The 17,409-nt window shown below is 43.9% G+C and overlaps 1 protein-coding gene across 4 annotated transcripts in view; it reads right to left on the minus strand.

Annotated features, from left to right (window-relative positions):
• Positions 1–17,409, minus strand: part of TACC2 (transforming acidic coiled-coil containing protein 2) — a 151,280-nt gene that overhangs the window by 44,331 nt on the left and 89,540 nt on the right. For all 4 annotated transcript variants that reach the window (XM_063339137.1, XM_063339138.1, XM_063339139.1 and 1 more), the window contains one exon: positions 2,139–2,305. In XM_063339137.1, coding sequence (XP_063195207.1) covers positions 2,139–2,305 — 167 coding nt within the window. The remainder of the gene's footprint in view (positions 1–2,138; positions 2,306–17,409) is intronic.

A 17,409-nucleotide genomic window follows, 5' to 3' on the forward strand; every position in this document is an offset into this window, starting at 1 on the left:
AATTATTGGCAGATATAGATGAAATAATCCTCTAAAAAACTTACTATGCTTCCTCCTTCCACCCAAGCACACGGTCTGTCACCAGCCTCACGCAGAAGACAAAGCCACGCAGCTGGTGAACCAGAAACCCAGCTGGACGTGGCTGCCTCTCCCTGTGCCAGTGCCAGGCTCTCCGGCTGCCCCTATTCCTTACTCCTCTTTTACTGAAACCTATTTATTTAGCTGTGTGGTACCAAGGAGGGATTCTGCTTCAACTGCTCCCAACCCCCGAGGAAGGGACACGTTCTCTTTGTCTGCAGCCACGTGCATAAGCTACGAGGGATGTAAACTACACACTAACTGTTACTCAAGCGGTTTAGAAAGTACAAACCATTTAACTGTTCACATTTCTGAAGAAGCATGCAAACACCTAACCTACACTCTTAGTATTATTACTTTTTTCTAAAGGTTTCCAAAATAAATGAACGCTTTGTGTTGCCCTCCTACGTTTGAATTTTTTCTGCATTACACATCTTCCTTCCCGCACATAAATTACCCCGTTGTATAACTGCATTTTGCATCATTTTGGAACGCTGAACTGTTAGTTTGCGATAACTTGCCTCCCATGGACAAATCTCATTTGCAAATGAAACGCTTCCATCTCTGCCACCCAATGGCCTCCAACGCAGCTCACAGTGGCTACGAACAGACCTATTCAGTTCCCAACCTTCCTTCAGAAATATCTGAGAGAAAGGAGGGGGCGATCTGGGATGTAGGGGACGAGACACACGTGTGCCAAGGAAGCACATGTGTAATCAAGGGTTTGAAGATAATCTACTGCCGTAATTAAAAACACACTCCAATCCTGTTCAGCATATGCGTTCTTTTGTTCTCTCAACACTTATTTCGTAATCACTAGATGGCAAAAGATTAGAAAAAGGAAAGAAGATGGAGAATGAGTAACGTTGTTTGCTTCAATGAAGAGGGAACTGTAACAGCAGAAAGGAAAATGTCGGAACGTCTCAGTATTTCAGTTTTATTTTCTGGAATCAGTTTGTTGAACATCTTTCTAGCTTCTTATAAACTTGTACCATAAATCGTGATCTTAAAGAGCATTCCTTAATGCATAAGTCCCAGAACTGCGTTAGGTGGCTTGAGACATTTGCAAGACTTATTTGTCACTTTCCACGAAGGTTTAAATCGAAGCTCGAGAGCCCTTATAATCCACACACCAGCCACGGACATCGCCTTTGCCCGCTGCTCAACACACCCACTTCTTCACTGGAAATGGAAGCTCTAAAACACCGCCTGGCAACGCTACACATCTTTCCAAACGAAACACAAGTCAACTTTAGTCTGCTTAGAGCAAAATTACCTTTATACAATTTAGCCAGGTGATCGAGATGACACGACTTTCAGATGGGAAAAAAGACAGCATAATGGGGAATTCAATCTTAAACTGTTGAGCTGTCAGCTGACAGCCCAAACAAAGCTATTTTGGGCTAATAGAGCGCTTTCTACTCCCTCATATTCCATTAGTCAATTTGGAGAACACAGAACACTTTTGGGGGGAGAGAATTTCTTTGGGGTTTTTAACACAATATGCTTTTTTTAAAGGTTACTTTCCCAGTATATACCAATTTTCATGTATGTATATTATGCATACATTCACGCATACTCCCATGTTCCTCCTATAAAGCTAATACAAATATTTCTATTGTTTCGAAGGGCTTTTTGTTCACCTTCTGTTGCAGGTGACAGTACATTTGGAAATCACATTTTGTTAATTGTCACAGCTAACAGTGCTCACCCAGGTGCCTGTATCTGTATCTCACACCTCTCTTTCCTACTCCCCTGACTCTGTAAAGATCCTACAATTCTGAGAAGAGGAATGAAGTTTGATTCAAAACGAAGAAAGGTTTTTCTAGAAAGCTCCTCTTTTCTTAAGTATTTATCAAGTGTTATGGACAGATTTTCCAATACTTTATTTCAGGAGGAGACAGGTTTTTTCCTCCCAGCATGGATAATGCCCAGCATACACTAACCAGTCTTCCAGAAGACATTTTATTAGCATCAGTTCCTTGCCTGTGCTTAAACAAACACCTCCCCGCAGCTTTACCTTCCCCAGTAACCTGTCCCGCTCATTACATGCTCGTTACCTGTGTCTTCCAAGGGCAGCTGGGGTTTTATTTCTTGTTCTGCTATTTCTGCTACAACTGCTGCTGCCGCCGCCGCCGCTTCGGGGGGTGGCTGCGGAGGTGAAGGTGGTGCCTTTACTGGTGTGGTGGACTCTGGGGTCTCAAACGCTTCTTCAGAGTCAGAGCTCCTGGGGAAAATCAAAGGAGAGACTGGTGAGCAGAGCGAAGATTCATGTTTGCAGGTCTACTTGGAAATGCAGGGCTTTCTGAGCCGACGGCACGGACCTCAGCTACCAGGCTACCTCTGCATTTCCCAAAGGAGATTTTACACTGCAGTGTGCCCTCCAGAGCAGAATATGATGGCTGTGGTCTTCTCCGTGTATAAATCTTTATGTCACTTAAGACTTCTTTGTGTTACAAAAGCAAACACACACTTGGCAATAAATCTGTCCTGCAGATCCCGCTTTCCAGTGGCTCGACCACACAGACAACACCACTGCCATCTCTGTGCTAGTGTCAGAAACTCTCCTTGGCACAAGTGTAGCTAGATCAACTGAAAAAAAAAAATAAGAAGGATCGTCTCAAGAGAATTTCATAGCTTCATCAAAAAAACCATCTAAAATAGCATCAAATTTCTGCGTGTGCTCGTACAGGTAAGAGAGCAAACATGGAGATACCTGAGGTGCAGCAAATCCTTGTGCAACCTGCTCCTGCAGAAATAATAAATTCTTGCTTTTAGCAGAATTTTACCCCAGCCCTTTTTGAACAGCAAGCGTATGGGTTTGTTACACAAGGTAAGATAACCTGTAAAATGCACCAGGGACCCGGTATCGTCAAGAATCCTTTCCTAGCACCGTGTGCTCGCATAGGCACAAAAACCGTAGGGAGCATAACGGGTTGGCGCCAGCTCAGCAAGGAAATGCAGCCCCCAAAATGGAGCCATCCAAATGAAAAACAGGCCTGAAAGGCAGTAACTGTACTAAGTGATGGGTAACCTCAACGTGAAGTGAAGATCTGAACCACGCAAGGACACACCATTTGCTCTTACAGCAGAACAGGCTTAGGATGCTGTCCTTCCAGATCTGAAAACTACAGATCTTATCTGTCCTTAAACCAAACCGAGACGAAATTTTAGCTTTAAAAATTTCCTTCTTGAAGTCTTTTTTGGGAGCAAGGAATGCAGTGACAACGGTGCCATATTCAGTACGCACTGAACGTATGTTCAATAAGGATTTCTCTTGGTCAGATGCAGATTTTTACTGCTGGTCTGTAATAAAGTGCATTAAATACGACAGCTCCCTAAAGGATGAGACCGATTTGCCCATTTCCAGTGATTCTTTGCATGGCTGTAGTCTCCACTGCTCCTCACGGCCGTCCACACCCCACACGCCAGTGCAACGGGGACAAAATTTGCCATGAAATTAAAAGCCATGTCCATCCCCCAGAAGCACCCCACAAACCGCCCTGAATCAAGGACCCCTCTCATTTTGTTCAAGTTAAAAGATAACTCTGAGCTGACAGATTCTGTTTGGTTTCTCAAAGCTCGTGATTATTTTAAGCAGCTCGATGTCAGGAGAAGTACAAGTAGAGGATTTGCATGCGATTACATTTGCCCAAATCTACGGCAGCACGAAGCCTTCGGCGAGCTGAGGAAGAGAAGACCTCGATGTCACCCCTGGCAGCTTGAGGAGCACAGCGGACCCGATTCTCCCCGGCTGTCTCCGCAGAATCCCAACAAGAGCTCCCACCTCCTCGCACCCCTCTCTCATCACCTCTCCTCCTCTGCAAAGCAAAAGGGGGGTTCTACAAGCTAATAGTTTTGGATATTTGCCTTACTTGGGGATTTTGGGAGACTTTTTTTCTCCCCAAACTTATATCACTGCCTGCAGAACTACTCAAAAATAGCGTGCAGGCTTTCGATTAAATTCATTGCTGCAGCTCCTCAAAATACCTTCTTTGTGTCATTGCTTAAACCATACTCCTTCATCAGGCCACGGAACAGCCAAATTGGAAGAGGTAGCTGCAGCATTTTAAATTATATCCCTTCAAAGATGCACCATGTGTTAAGTTCAAAATATTTTAAGTTCAAGAACAGCTGCAAGCAAAGAGCTTCTGTAAATAATGCTGCACAATAGGTATTTAACAGAATAACACTTTCTCTTCCTGGTTCAGGAAATTTTTCAGTTGAAAAGTCAAAGAGAGAGAGAGAGTTGCGTGATATTTTCCCAGTAGAGAAATGTTTCTTGTGTCGTAAAAAAAAAAACCTGCGAAAGTTATCAACTAAAGCAACAAAAGGAAAGGTAATGCATCTCTCTTAGGCTTTCACATAATCCTGCACTGCGCTGTACTTAATTAATGCTTTACTCTCTTAATTTCAAACCCAAACTGTTGCTCTGTAAATCCTGAAACAATAATGGTTGCACACGTTTAGACACCTTTTTCCAAGCTGACTGTACAGCGCATGTAACCAATGCAGTAAATACACAGACATATGTAATAACTGAAATTGTAAAAAATCTCTATTTTCGTGTCCTACTTATATTTGTAACTGCTTTGTAAATCTGGCTCGATGGAGCAGTTCTGGGTCCTCCTTCTTGAAATGACGGAGAGACTCTGCGCATGTTTATCCCCCTTTTAGGAGAGCTGCCTTTGTTTACTTGGTCTCTTCCTTGGATGAGTTGGGCGTGAGCATTTGAAGTAAAGAGAAATGTCTGGTCTTTTTTGCTCGCTGTACGAGCGCTCGCACTGGAGAACCTCCCGAGTCTGTGGACAGAGAGCTGTAGTGCCCAAGTTCCAGGACAAGGGCTGTTTTGCTAATATTTAATAATCCCCAAAAGATCCTGATGCAATACTCACAACTTTCAACTGCTCCCCTCCATAAACAGCAGCGTGATCAAGTAAGAACTGTCTTAACCATAAGCCAAATGCCGCCGAGTTTGTTATGAGAAGCAATCGTGCTGGCAAAATACGGCATTTAACAAAGAAATATGAAGGGAAGCTGAATACCAGAAAAATGTTCTTTGTCACAGCCTGGGATCTGGGAGAGAGCATAAAGCCTGGAAGGACATTCCAGGACTATGCTCCAAGGTCTACATTACATATATCCTGGAAAAATGAGATCCTGTGTTCAGTTTTCCTTAGTGAAAATACGGATGGTCTCTCTTGCATATGGTATTTTTAAGACTTCTTACATTTTGGAAGTAGGACTGTAAAGATTTTCCCAGAACAACAGGATTTCCTGCGAAAAGGAAATTACATATTTCAGCCAGTTCTATTCATAATGCCTTTTCTCTGAGAAATGCACGGAGTACACGGAAAGAAAATAACGCTGCCGTGAAGTTCGTGGTGTAAAACAGATTGCCAAATTGCGATACACTGTGAGAATCGGCACCAATTCAAAGCTGCGCGAGGAGCAGCCACCGCGGATCCGGCTGTGGGCAGGCTCGCACGAAAGGAAGAGCCCTTCCATCATCTACAATATTATTCTGAAGCTCCAGCCGAGGAGGATGAAGCAGGGTGACATTCGACGCATGGGTTTTAGAGATGGAGAACTCATTTGCTGCCTCATAATGTTGTGGAGTCGGGGCATGCGAGTGCAGAGTCCGGGTCTGCAGGACTAGTTTTTGGGGCAGTGAGGAAGTAAAGGCTACAGGAAGGAACGTACATTCACGCGTCCTTTTAGCCAGCTTGGGAAATTAGCGGGAGCTTGCCTTGATAGCATATTTTATCTCTTTCCATCTGTATCCTTTGCTTTCCATACATAACAGGCAAAAAAAAGTATAGACTGTAGAAGCTACAAAAACAGAAATATTCTTTCAATCCATCTCTTTCATCTCCCTTCTCAAAAGATAGCCACTAAACAGTAAATATAACACATACAGACAGGATCGAGAAGCAGGGGAGAACCAAAAAAATCCAAGAATGATACTAGACCAATGCGGCAACACCACATCAGCTTGTGGAGCAGGAGCACTCCCACTCTCATCTGGAAACTTTGAGGTCTTGCCCAGCCTGCTACATAAATCTCCGGAGGAAATACTGAAGGGATTCACTAGGGTTGACTTCTCTTCTTCACCTTTGGCCTTGCGGAAATCCAGCCTCATAAGTTACATTACCTTTCTTTGTAAACTACAGATGCTTCTAATTTTAAGTCCTCCCTGATTTCAGAATGAAAAATTGCCTTTTTGTCGCCGTAGATGGAAAGCACTCGGTAAGCAAGAATGAGATTTCTTCGTTCTACTGCCTCCCCTCACTGTTTGCCCTCTTCAGTCACGTCAGCCACTGAAGTGAGGTCATCCCAGTTGTCACTTGGAAACTCGATTCATTAAAAAGTAGTTTGCAACAGAGCTGTGACCTTCAGCTGCATCAGGAACCCTGCCATCTGTCTTGGGTTCTTCTAATATTTACACTACAGCAGCATAACCAATGCAAGTCTGCACTCTGGTTTTATTCCATGGGAATGAAAGGGATGTCTGATATAGAAAAGGCACTTAAAAGCAGAGCTTTAACACAAGGACCTCAGTCCTTGTGGGGACACAGGTCCTTAACGGGCACAAGGGAGCAAATCTGGAACCACTATGTGCCAAGAGAGCTCCCCGGGCTTTTGTAAAATTACTTCCCTTAGTCGAATCTGTATACAGTTTTTATTTAGCGTATAGCCTGCTTTAGAAAAAACCCAACAAACCCATGCCTAACTACTTTCTGGAGCACTGATCTATTGGTGTGCAATATGGACAGTCTGGAGAGGAATGAGAATGCGATATTTTGAAGTTTTAAAGCCAGGAGCTGGAGCTCCATCATCGAGAAATGCTGCCCGTGCTGGGAGTGGGGAGAGGGGGATGGAGCCAAAGGAGCTGCTCTCCACCAGCTGGGGTTGTGGAATCACAAGTAACAACATCAAGACGGGCTTCAGGGGGATCTGCTCCATCAGAGCTAAGGTGAACAGCTTCTGTCCACCTGTATTTAAATTTGTGTATTTTTTTCCAAACTTTGCGTTTAGGAAAAAGTGTGTTAAATTTGGTCATTAGTGGAACATGTCCCCATCAATGATATCACTGATGCCCAGCCAGCACTCCATAAACTGATCCATCTTGTTGGTACTGAAATAAAACTCTATCCAGTAATTGCTTTGTCCCTATGTACCTTTGTTCTACCGACATTGGACAGGATAATTTCATTCTCATGGTGTATTTGGAAATGTGACATATTGGGGGAAAAAAGTCAGGTAATCTTACAACATGCACCCAACAACATCAAACTGTGCTCCAGTGCCATCCGGGAGTGCTTGGGGGGGAACGAAGCAAAAGCAAGGACTCCAGAGGCTCCAAAAGGGAGCCGTGGTTTAAACATTGCCCTCTAACTGTAGTGGGGGGGACGTTTGGAAACCTACAGAGAAACTGAGGACTGTCTCACACAATGAGCAACCCCTAGCTGATCAATTTTAAACCGGCAATAGCTTCTAAAGTCTTTTCACAGAATCACAGAATGGTTCGGGTTGGAAGGGACCTTAAAGATCACCTGGTTCCAACCCCCTGACACGGGCAAGGACACCTCCCACCAGACCAAGCTGCTCAAAGCCCCATCCAGCCTGGCCTTGAACCCCTCCAGGGATGGTTTTGTCTGAGATATAGCTGTACTCCCTGAAGGGGAGGAGGCAGAAATGGATATTTTGTCTTTTTTTCCATCTCATCTTTAGATCCACATGTTCTTTACAACTGGCTAGAGCTGCAGTTCAAGGGGAAAACGGCTGCCCAAGTGTATTCATCTCCTCTAGGCCACATAAAACGGCAGTCGAGTTATCTGCAGATCAGTTTCCCTGGACCTTAAGAATCAAATGACAAGTAAGAGCGCACCTCTGCTACCAGAAGGACATCTCACAATGCTCAGTTCCCGTACCAAGGTTTCTGTGCCCCAGAGGTACCAGCAGGTCTCTGAGATGAACAGGGAGTCCAAAGCCGTGTGATGGAAGGAACCAAACGAGCAAACACTGCAGTGCTGATACAGAAGCACTACCTGTGGCAACACCTAAAGGCGGTGCGCAGATTCCATCAGTCCTGGCCCTCCAAAGCCTCGCTAACTGTCGTATCATAAAGTTAAGGTATAAATTTCACATCAGTATTTACTGAACAATTTATGAACTGTGAGAGGAATCTAAATCAGAGGGAAAAAAAAAAAAGGCAACTTCTTACAATGTTCAATTTAGTACCGAAAATTAATTTTGGTTTTCATTCCTGTAAGTCCCACTGGAAGATGAGCTGGAAATAAAAAGGAGGCATGAGATCTATAGTCTCACCTCCATGATCACGTGCAGAGATGATCCTCATAAACCCTGCATGAATAATTCAGGTCTGGTTTACTGGTGAGATCAGAACCAAGGATGCAGGTCTGGCTCTACACTTCTGAGGTCAACCTGTTTTGCATGTCACTTACGCACATATACTGCCCTGGCAAGAGCCACGCAGACTGGCAGATTTGAGAAGACACTCAGTAACTTCAAGCTTTAGAGTTTCTAAAGCCACAGAGGCAAGGAGTTCAGAGATGGCCATTCATTTCCATCAAAGCTCTTCCACTGTAAACAGTCTGATAAAACCTTTTCAAATTTCCTGGTGCCATTTTCAATGGTTAAACTGATTTTTCAGTTTAAAAAAACCCCAACCCCCAAGCCAAACTAACAAAAAGAACACAGGATGTTTCAGCAATAGATCTCTCCAGACAGAAGATCAGTTCTACTCTCAACTCGGCCACTGAACTGCTGCACGTGCACGGTCGTGGCCAGTTCACTTCTGCATCCCCCTCAAGGCTGCCTCACCCACCCAGGCTGGGCTCTCGTAAGGGCACGAACGGCTTCTTGCTGCGGCTGTACACACAGTCCCAGTCCAGAGGGAAGAAAAACTGCTCAGTACACATTACAGTTGAGGAGTAATTCAGTAACAGACAATCTCTCATAATTCATGTTGTGGTATCACTCATATTACCCAACCCTGTAATGCAAAAACACATATAATCTTTTTTTCCTTTTTTTTTTTTTTTTTTTTTTCCCTTCAGACTCTTACAAATGCAGCTCTGGATCGTAATTCAAAATCACCAAGAGAGCCCAAATGGTAATTCCTTTTCTGGAGATCAAGTTACCAATTTAGGCCATCAGCCACTAGCTGACCCAAGGGTCTACTCGCAAGGACCACGAATACGCTATAGTTACAACAAAATGTCATTTTTTCATCCCAGCACTAGGTTAGGATCATATCAAAGATGTGTCAGTTTTGTATGCTATCTTCTTTGAACAGTATTTGCACACTCAGTGACTTCCAGCTAACATGACATTCCATGTTAATTAGCTTCTTTTAACACGGCAATTGTTAGCTATGTCATTGTTCACCTACATGTTTTGAATATGAAACATCATTACAGATTTTAAATTTTAATAGTTGATTCATATGCATTGGCAACTTATAGAAAACACAGATATAATGGTAGATTCATCTGGTTAGATACTAATATTTGGTATCTGAATTAGTTTACCTGTCAAACCTAGCGTCCAAGGACCTGTTAAATGCATTGTGTTAAAAAGCACCCCAACTACAAATGGTGACAGACATAAACCTCGCAGACAACATTTCCCTTCTCTCAAATGTAATACGCCACTAAAATGATAGAACTTCTCAAAAGGATTCAACAGTGCAGACAGCTCTGAAAACGTTTTGCCCAGAGCAAACCCAGTAACCGCAGCCTCGCCCAGCAAAGCTGGAGCGTTGGTGACTTTTGGGGGCCCACTGAAAGCCATCTGCCTTCCTCCCTCTCCCCCCGTGGGGAATGGTCTCAGTGCTGGATCTGACACTTACATCGAGTCAGGAGCCAGGGGAGGTACAAACATGTCGCTTAGATGTCACCACACTCCATTTACAAGACAGTTCCTTTAGGGACACGTTTCTGACCATTAACTATTAATGGCCTTCTCTCACACTCTTGTAAGGGTGTTCAGGGACATGATCATCTATCTTATGATTAAATAAATTCACAACAAATGGCAAAATGGGTCACAAGAAGAGGATGCTGAGATGGAAACAGTCGGACCACCAACCTTGCCTTCAGCTCACCTCCCGCTCCTACTGGCATGACACCATTGTCCCACCAGAACATTACTACTGATTTACCACAAGGTGAGAATCAAGCCTTGCAAATGAAACAAAATAATGTTTCGTAGCCCCAGGGGAGCCACGGGAAAACCAGAGTGTGTTGTTCTCTGAGGGTCTGCTCCAGGGAAATGAAAAATGCCCCAGACTACACAGAAGTCAGTGGGAATTTACAGCTTTCTGGTGCTGAGCCTGTACTAAGCACGTACATCACCTTACGGGGGAATGCCTTGTCTGCGATCTGACATGTCTGGCATATGTACAGAATACATATCATATACGTACCAGAACAGGCACTTACACCTTCTGCGACTCACCTGCATTGCAACATTGGCGCTGTATTTTATAGTTTCTGATTTGCAAAGTCTGATCATCGAAACAGAACAATCATTTCATCACAGGGTATTTCAGCTTAGACTGTAATGCTGGACAGTAATTTTAGTCTTTCTTTATAACGCTCACCATTGCTGGCCTATAGATATCTCTTTATTTTTACTTTAAAACTGGATATGGCTCAGCTTCTTTAATCACAGCAATTTAATATAATTTTATAGAAGAAATTATCAAACCGAGATGAAGTTAATTTCCTACACATCTTCATCCTTTATCCTGCTATCTTTCTGATGCATTAAAACCCTAATAAAAACTATACTGTAGGACAGAAAAACAGGTAGTTTGGTTTTTTTCTGTAAAGAGGTTTTTGTGGAAGAACATACCGCAATCAAAGTTGGGAGGTTTAAATAGGACTTATGTTTTGCATTCGCGGGTTTCTGCAGCAAAAGCCGTATTCCACAAAATCACCTGCAGTTTCTCACTCGGCAGAGATATTTTGCCCAACAGAAGAGCAGGACAAATGTCACGTGTTCATTTTATGGCAGAGAAGCATCCTTTGCAGTTCCCACTTAAGAATAAAGCTTTTATCAAATAAATCCCATTCCACTGAAATGACAAAGACCTACTTTAGCACAACGCAGTTACACAAGAACTCCCGTTGACACGGCTGTGTGCAGAGAGCAGGGCAGGCACTCCTCTGCAGGGAAGGATTTGAATGTTATTCCAGCATAAATATTCCTACAAGACCCAGGGAAAACACGGCTCCCCAGAAAAATAATCACTCTTGCATCGAAGGTGATGCTTCCCGGCCCACAAGCGATGTGTCATGACAAGCACAAGGTTTAATTCGGGGACACAAGGGAGGAAGATCCTTCTGCATGGCGCGCAGAAGCAGCCAGAGCCGTTCCCTGCTTCGTGCAGCTTTCTGCTTCTCCCACCGTCAGCCCAGGGGTGAAACGTCCTCTGCTGCCCCAGAGCATCTCAGGCAGCTCCGCTGAAGCGGTAATGATTTACACCACTGTAAATTTGGTGTGAAAGGGTAGATATAGCTCAGTTGTACACTGCTACTGGTGTAAAACTACTGAGCGCCTTCACCGCTCTTCCGATAACATTCAACCTCCAACGTCAAGTCCTTGGACAACTTAGTGACTGAGCTGAGATACAAAAATCCGGATTTTCTTTTTTCATGTAGGTGAGATAACAGAAATGAAATGCTCTGGCTTCCCTTTTCAGACCATTATGTGGGCCTTTAGCAACAGAAAATAATACCTTGCGTGTTATCCAGACCACACAGGTCAGTTTGGAAATGTATCTTCTAGAACAGACTGCAAAAAGAAACCTATGAATCCCTTAAACATTAATCACTTCCTATAAAAAGGCCAATTTTTTCCTCACAGGATGGTTATATTTAGAGAACAGGATTAGAACTGCAGTGGAGGAGAATTAAAACGGCGTAATCACCTTAAAAATGATGTTGATTTTTGTTTTTTAACCTACTGTATTGTAAGTAATCTTCCTACCATAACTGATAGGGGAAGAAGGAATTATTTTTTCCTGCTTTTTCTGCTTGTTTATTCAGCGATTTTGAGAGCATTTTGTGCCGAAGCCAAATTCACACTCCCCCAACAAAAGCCATTTCCTGCTTTCACACAGCGACCAGAAAGAAATGTCTCAAGCTGTGGGAAGCCACATCTGAAGGAAAAATGCCTGAGAGATATAGCATGGCGTACTTACAGCAGCCCTTCAAACTGCTTAAATCATTTTTTCTAACTGATTAGCAAGAAGTTGCCCATATTGCTTTAAATCATGTTAATTTTTCCCTTTTCATTGCTTTTCCCGAGATCTAACAGGGGGTGTTTTTCAACGCTACTGATACAAATGAATAATGGAACGAACCCCCATCCTTTCTGGCCTTTCTTTCCCTTTTACTGGTTTCACTCTGAATAATGAAAACATCTACATTACAGAAACGGGACTCAGAATTGAAGAATTTTTTAATCCCCATGCTCTTGTCAGCCAGATGCTTCGTTCTCAGAGGAACAACAGGAAAACACCATTTAATTAAAGGCACTCATCTTCCGCCATCACGACAGCAAATATACTCGTATGTCCCTAAATCCCCAGAGGCTGCTAAATATCCAAAAATGCAAATCTCTTAAGAGATGAGAAGAAACAGTGAAGATGCAGGATACCCCGATATCCAAAGTAGCAAATACTTACCGCATATACTGTTATAATCAGTCAATACATACCAATCCCAGACAGCGCTGCACTTTGTTCACCCTGCGAGGGTAGGGATTGGTATTTGAATCAGCAGTTGATGTTTAAGTATTTAATACTCATGGCAAATACCTTTCCTCTTGCCTTTGGTAACAAGCTCTAAAGTTTTAATCCAAAAAACCACATCCTGTTAACTGTCTCCTCGGAAAGCATCCATGTGCCTGTGCTCACCGCTATACAGCATCACGCAACGGCTTCAAGGGAAAATAATCAAGAATTCATTGGGAGCCAGAGCCATAGGTTTGAAATTGCTTTGCTTATTGGAACTACCTTTTAAATGCAACAAGGCTTTCCAGAGCCAGGTCTCTGCTCTGCCACCCTGTGCAAACGCCGGACCTGGGGACAAAACAGCAACTGCGAAGTGCGAAGATGAATACATGACACCCGTAATCCCTGGGGGACCAGTTTATCTTGAGAGGCATGGAGATTTGTGAAAATAAGGAGATGTGTAAATAAGGCGGTGTTCCTGTAACGCTTACAGTCCTTCCTTTCAGAAAAGAGATAAGGACGACGCGGAGGGTGGAGAAGAAGGGAGGTGGGGAGTCCCATTGCTCAAAGGGAAAGTGGGAAGAAAAGAGTCCCTCTGCCCCCCACCTGCTCCATGTTCTGCCTATCGTACCCCTGCCGAGCCCCCGTAGAGCTGCGCAGAGCTTCACACAGATCCTCCCTGACGCTTATTCCTCTGCTTCAACGTGTGAAGCAGCTGCACGGGTAGAAAAACGGCCAGGAAGCAAGAGGAGCGAAGGACAAAAAACATCTCAACCTCTTAACAACAACAGAAGAATCTCTCAGCAGGCCATAATAATTTCATCTCGTGACTCGGGGGTGGGTGTGATCCTTCTGTTCCCGGTGTAGCTCTGGGAGATGTCCCGATGACTTCAGCAGAGCTGCAGCGTCCCCTCTCCCGCGGGCACACGGTGGGGCTCCAGCTCTCACCACAGCGAGACCCTCCCCTGGGGCAGGTGCTGCCTGAGCGCCCGGCTCGGGGAAGTGCTGGCTCAGCACAACTGCCCGCTGGAAAAAGCAATCCCTGGTTCGCAGTGGCACCGCAGCGGCTGGCAGCCAGCTGGCCTGCCCACAGCTCGGCTAGGTGAGGGACATCGGTGCTAAACCTTCTCTTCCCAGGCTCCCACTTTGGACGGGGACGGTCCTGCGTTTGGGAAGTTAAACAAAGGATTCAAATTCCTTGCTCATCTTCCCCCTCCTCTAGCCACCAAACCCTTTTCCCAGCACTACACTGGGCTCATCTCTAACGAGAGCAATGAACTGTTATTAACAAGACCAATAAATGCAGGTTTCTGTGCTGAAGGAAATCAAAACTCAAAAGCAGGAGCTTATGTGATTCTAACTACTGCTGGGTTTCACATACAGTCTGGTCTATATTTAGCCCTAGAAACAAGCTTCTTTTGTTTAGGAAAACCCTGTCTTGTAAATTTGAACATAATTCTAAGGCTTCTGTTTAATCAAAACCAAATAAACTTGAAATGGAAAGCCCCAGATTTTCCCAAAGTTCACTTTCCACCCCAACAGAACAGGCCCTAGTTCTTGGTCCGGAAAACAAGAGGCTTCCCAAGCACCATTCATCTCCGTGATCGGTCCTCGGAGCAGAGGGGGAGGAGCTGTAGCAAACAGTGCTGCGGGCAAGCAACAAACAAAATGAAAAGAGCTCAGCAACTACCCTGAGGTCTGTCTCAGAGGCACCTACAGGTGCTTAAACCACAATTCAGTGCACACGCTATAGGCTGAGACAGTCTATGCTGCAAACTCCACTTCGGTTTCCAGAGCTAAAGAGGAATCTTTCTACCTTGGCCAGTATCACCAGCAATGAAAGCTCTCAGGCCAAAACATGCCCGAAAAGAAACCTTTGAAACCTCAGACTGTGGTGGAAAAAGGAAACTAACTCAATTTTTTTTTCCCGTTAAGCTGCATCTCCGGTGCCAATGGGAGTAAAAACATGATACCCACAGTCCACTACTAAATTCAGATGGTTGTTTCAGAGTGTTTAAGGATCCAAAGGGAAATGCCACCTTTTTTCCTTAGAAGTTTTTCCATAATAAAAAATATATTTGTTGGTTGGTTGGTTGGTTGGTTGGTTAGAGCAAACATGCCTCCTTTCTCAAAGAAAATGCAAACTGCACTGAAATTCTAGCTATAATTAAAACTCTGAAAAGCCAGCTTATCTGGACTAAATAAGAAGTTTGCTACATAGCTAAAGCCTTTCAAAGCATCTAAGATGGATAAGGAAATGGTATCGAAGATGTTACCAAATACAAAATCTCACTATAGGTTTAAGGTCTTAAAACAAAGGAAATGTGTTTATAACAGCCAGAACCACTTTTCTATGTACTATAATCATGTTAGAGGAAACATTAAAAGCACCCAGCCTACCACGTCTTGAGACACGCAGGAGTGAAGAGCATCTCTGATGTAAATTTAAGAAGCAGTTACTTTGACTGCTGGGTCAAGCAAAGCAAAAAGCAAAAGCAGGCAGGGAAACAGTCCCGACTGCAAGCGACGGCCCCGATGCACGTGCTGGAACGCCTTTTCATTCATGGTTTTACTGCCTCACATCAGTTTGTATTTTCCAATTTGCCCATATGTCATAATACATAATAGATGACAGCAGCTCCTTTACGCATGGCGTAGGGCACACCATTCAGCAGAGAGAGCTTTATAATATACACATATTTGCCAGATGTGTGGCATGCCTTGCTAATAGAAGGGTGAGTGATTCTGGGGTCTTCTTATTTTGTTTTCAAGTCTAAATGTGACCTGCCCACTCCTAGTGTCAGATGTAGCAGCTGATGTAATAACCTCTCCTATCAAAGGAAGCGCTGTCATCCACTTCTGAGATGAGATCCTTTGGGCTCAAATAAGGGAGGCTGGAATAAAGGACAGGGACGCTTGACAGAAGGATTTCCTTGTTACTTCTGGTCCGTTTTCTCTTAAATAAGACACCCCCATGTCTTCCAGCAGTTCAGCCTATTTACTAGACAAATCTAGTAGATAGAGCATGCTGTACTTATTGATGGGGATGCTTTTTGATGAGTGTCAATGAGAGAAAGAAAACAAATTTACAGAGAATGCTGACAATAGGCAGAACTATCTGTCAAGGGATTAACTCTTGACTAAATACTAATTCACTAACAAAAGCCTCCCTTCCTCGCAAGACCCAAATTCAATACTTTTTTAAAATATATATATATATAAATCCCACTCTTCCATGTATATAGTCATTAAGATGATTTTCCTATATATGAGCATATAAAACTGAGCAAATATTTCACTCGACTAATTTCTTTCAAGCTTTTAAGAGCCATACAGTGGACTCTCTTAAGTCTGGGAGGCAGAAAAATAAAAACCTGGCCTGCGTTTTTGTATGTGTGCACAGGTAACTTTCACAGATACATGCGTATATACACACGTACACTCCGAACGGCTGCTCCCATCTCTTATGCACATGGATGAGTCAATCCAGTTTAAATTTTTCTGAGTCTTTCCACCAACCAACAAACAAATGAAAAGACCAGGCAGCAGAAGAAATATTGAAAAACAACCCACAAGGGCACCAACACCTTGGCCTGCTACCAATGATCAGTAACATTCCATTTCTTTCTTGGAGCCTGATCCAGCTCCCACTGAAGTCAGTGGGCATTTCACCATCGACTTCAGTGGGAGCTGGCTCAGTCTTCAGTCATTTTCCTCTTGGATTGGCAAGGGATGAAAATGTTAGAGACGCAGCATGGAGAGCTCCTGATGGGAGGAAATAACATATCATCAGCCCTTTGGCTGACCAAGAAATGGGCACCAAATCCTGTCCAATTGCTGCAAGGACAGTGACCACAACGCTCCACAAAAGGAAGGTGTGGTTCGTGCTCAGGAGAAAGGAACCGTTTCCATCAGAGAAAAAAGAAGGATTCAGAGATGGCAACTGGTTAAGAGCTACCAACATTTCAAAACCTACCAACATTTCCAGTTTTTTAATACTCAAGAAGTATTACCAAGAGATAGAAACATATTACTATTAAGAAGAATCACAGAATCATAGAATCGTTAGGGTTGGAAGGGACCTTTAAGATCATCTAGTTCCAAGCCCCTGCCATGGGCAGGGACACCTCCCACTAGATCAGGTTGCTCAGAGCCCCATCCAGCCTGGCCTTAAAAACTTCCAGGGATGGGGCTTCCACCACCTCTCTGGGCAACCTGTTCCAGTGTCTCACCGCTCTCATGGTGAAGAACTTCTTCCTAACGTCCAGTCTGAATCGACCCATCTCTAGTTTTAATCCATTCCCTCTAGTCCTATCATTACCTGACATCCTAAAAAGTCCCTCACCAGCTTTCTTGTAGGCCCCCTTAAGATACTGGTAGGCCACTATAAGGTCTCCTCGGAGCCTTCTTTTCTCCAGACTGAACAACCCCAACTCTCTCAGTCTGTCCTCACAGGAGAGGTACTCCAGCCCTCTGATCATCCTCGTGGCCCTTCTCTGGACACGTTCCAGCACATCCATATCTTTCTTGTAGTAGGGGCTCCAGAATTGGACGCCGTACTC

Source organism: Chroicocephalus ridibundus, chromosome 6 (genome assembly GCF_963924245.1).
Source record: "Chroicocephalus ridibundus chromosome 6, bChrRid1.1, whole genome shotgun sequence".
Lineage (NCBI taxonomy): Eukaryota > Metazoa > Chordata > Aves > Charadriiformes > Laridae > Chroicocephalus > Chroicocephalus ridibundus.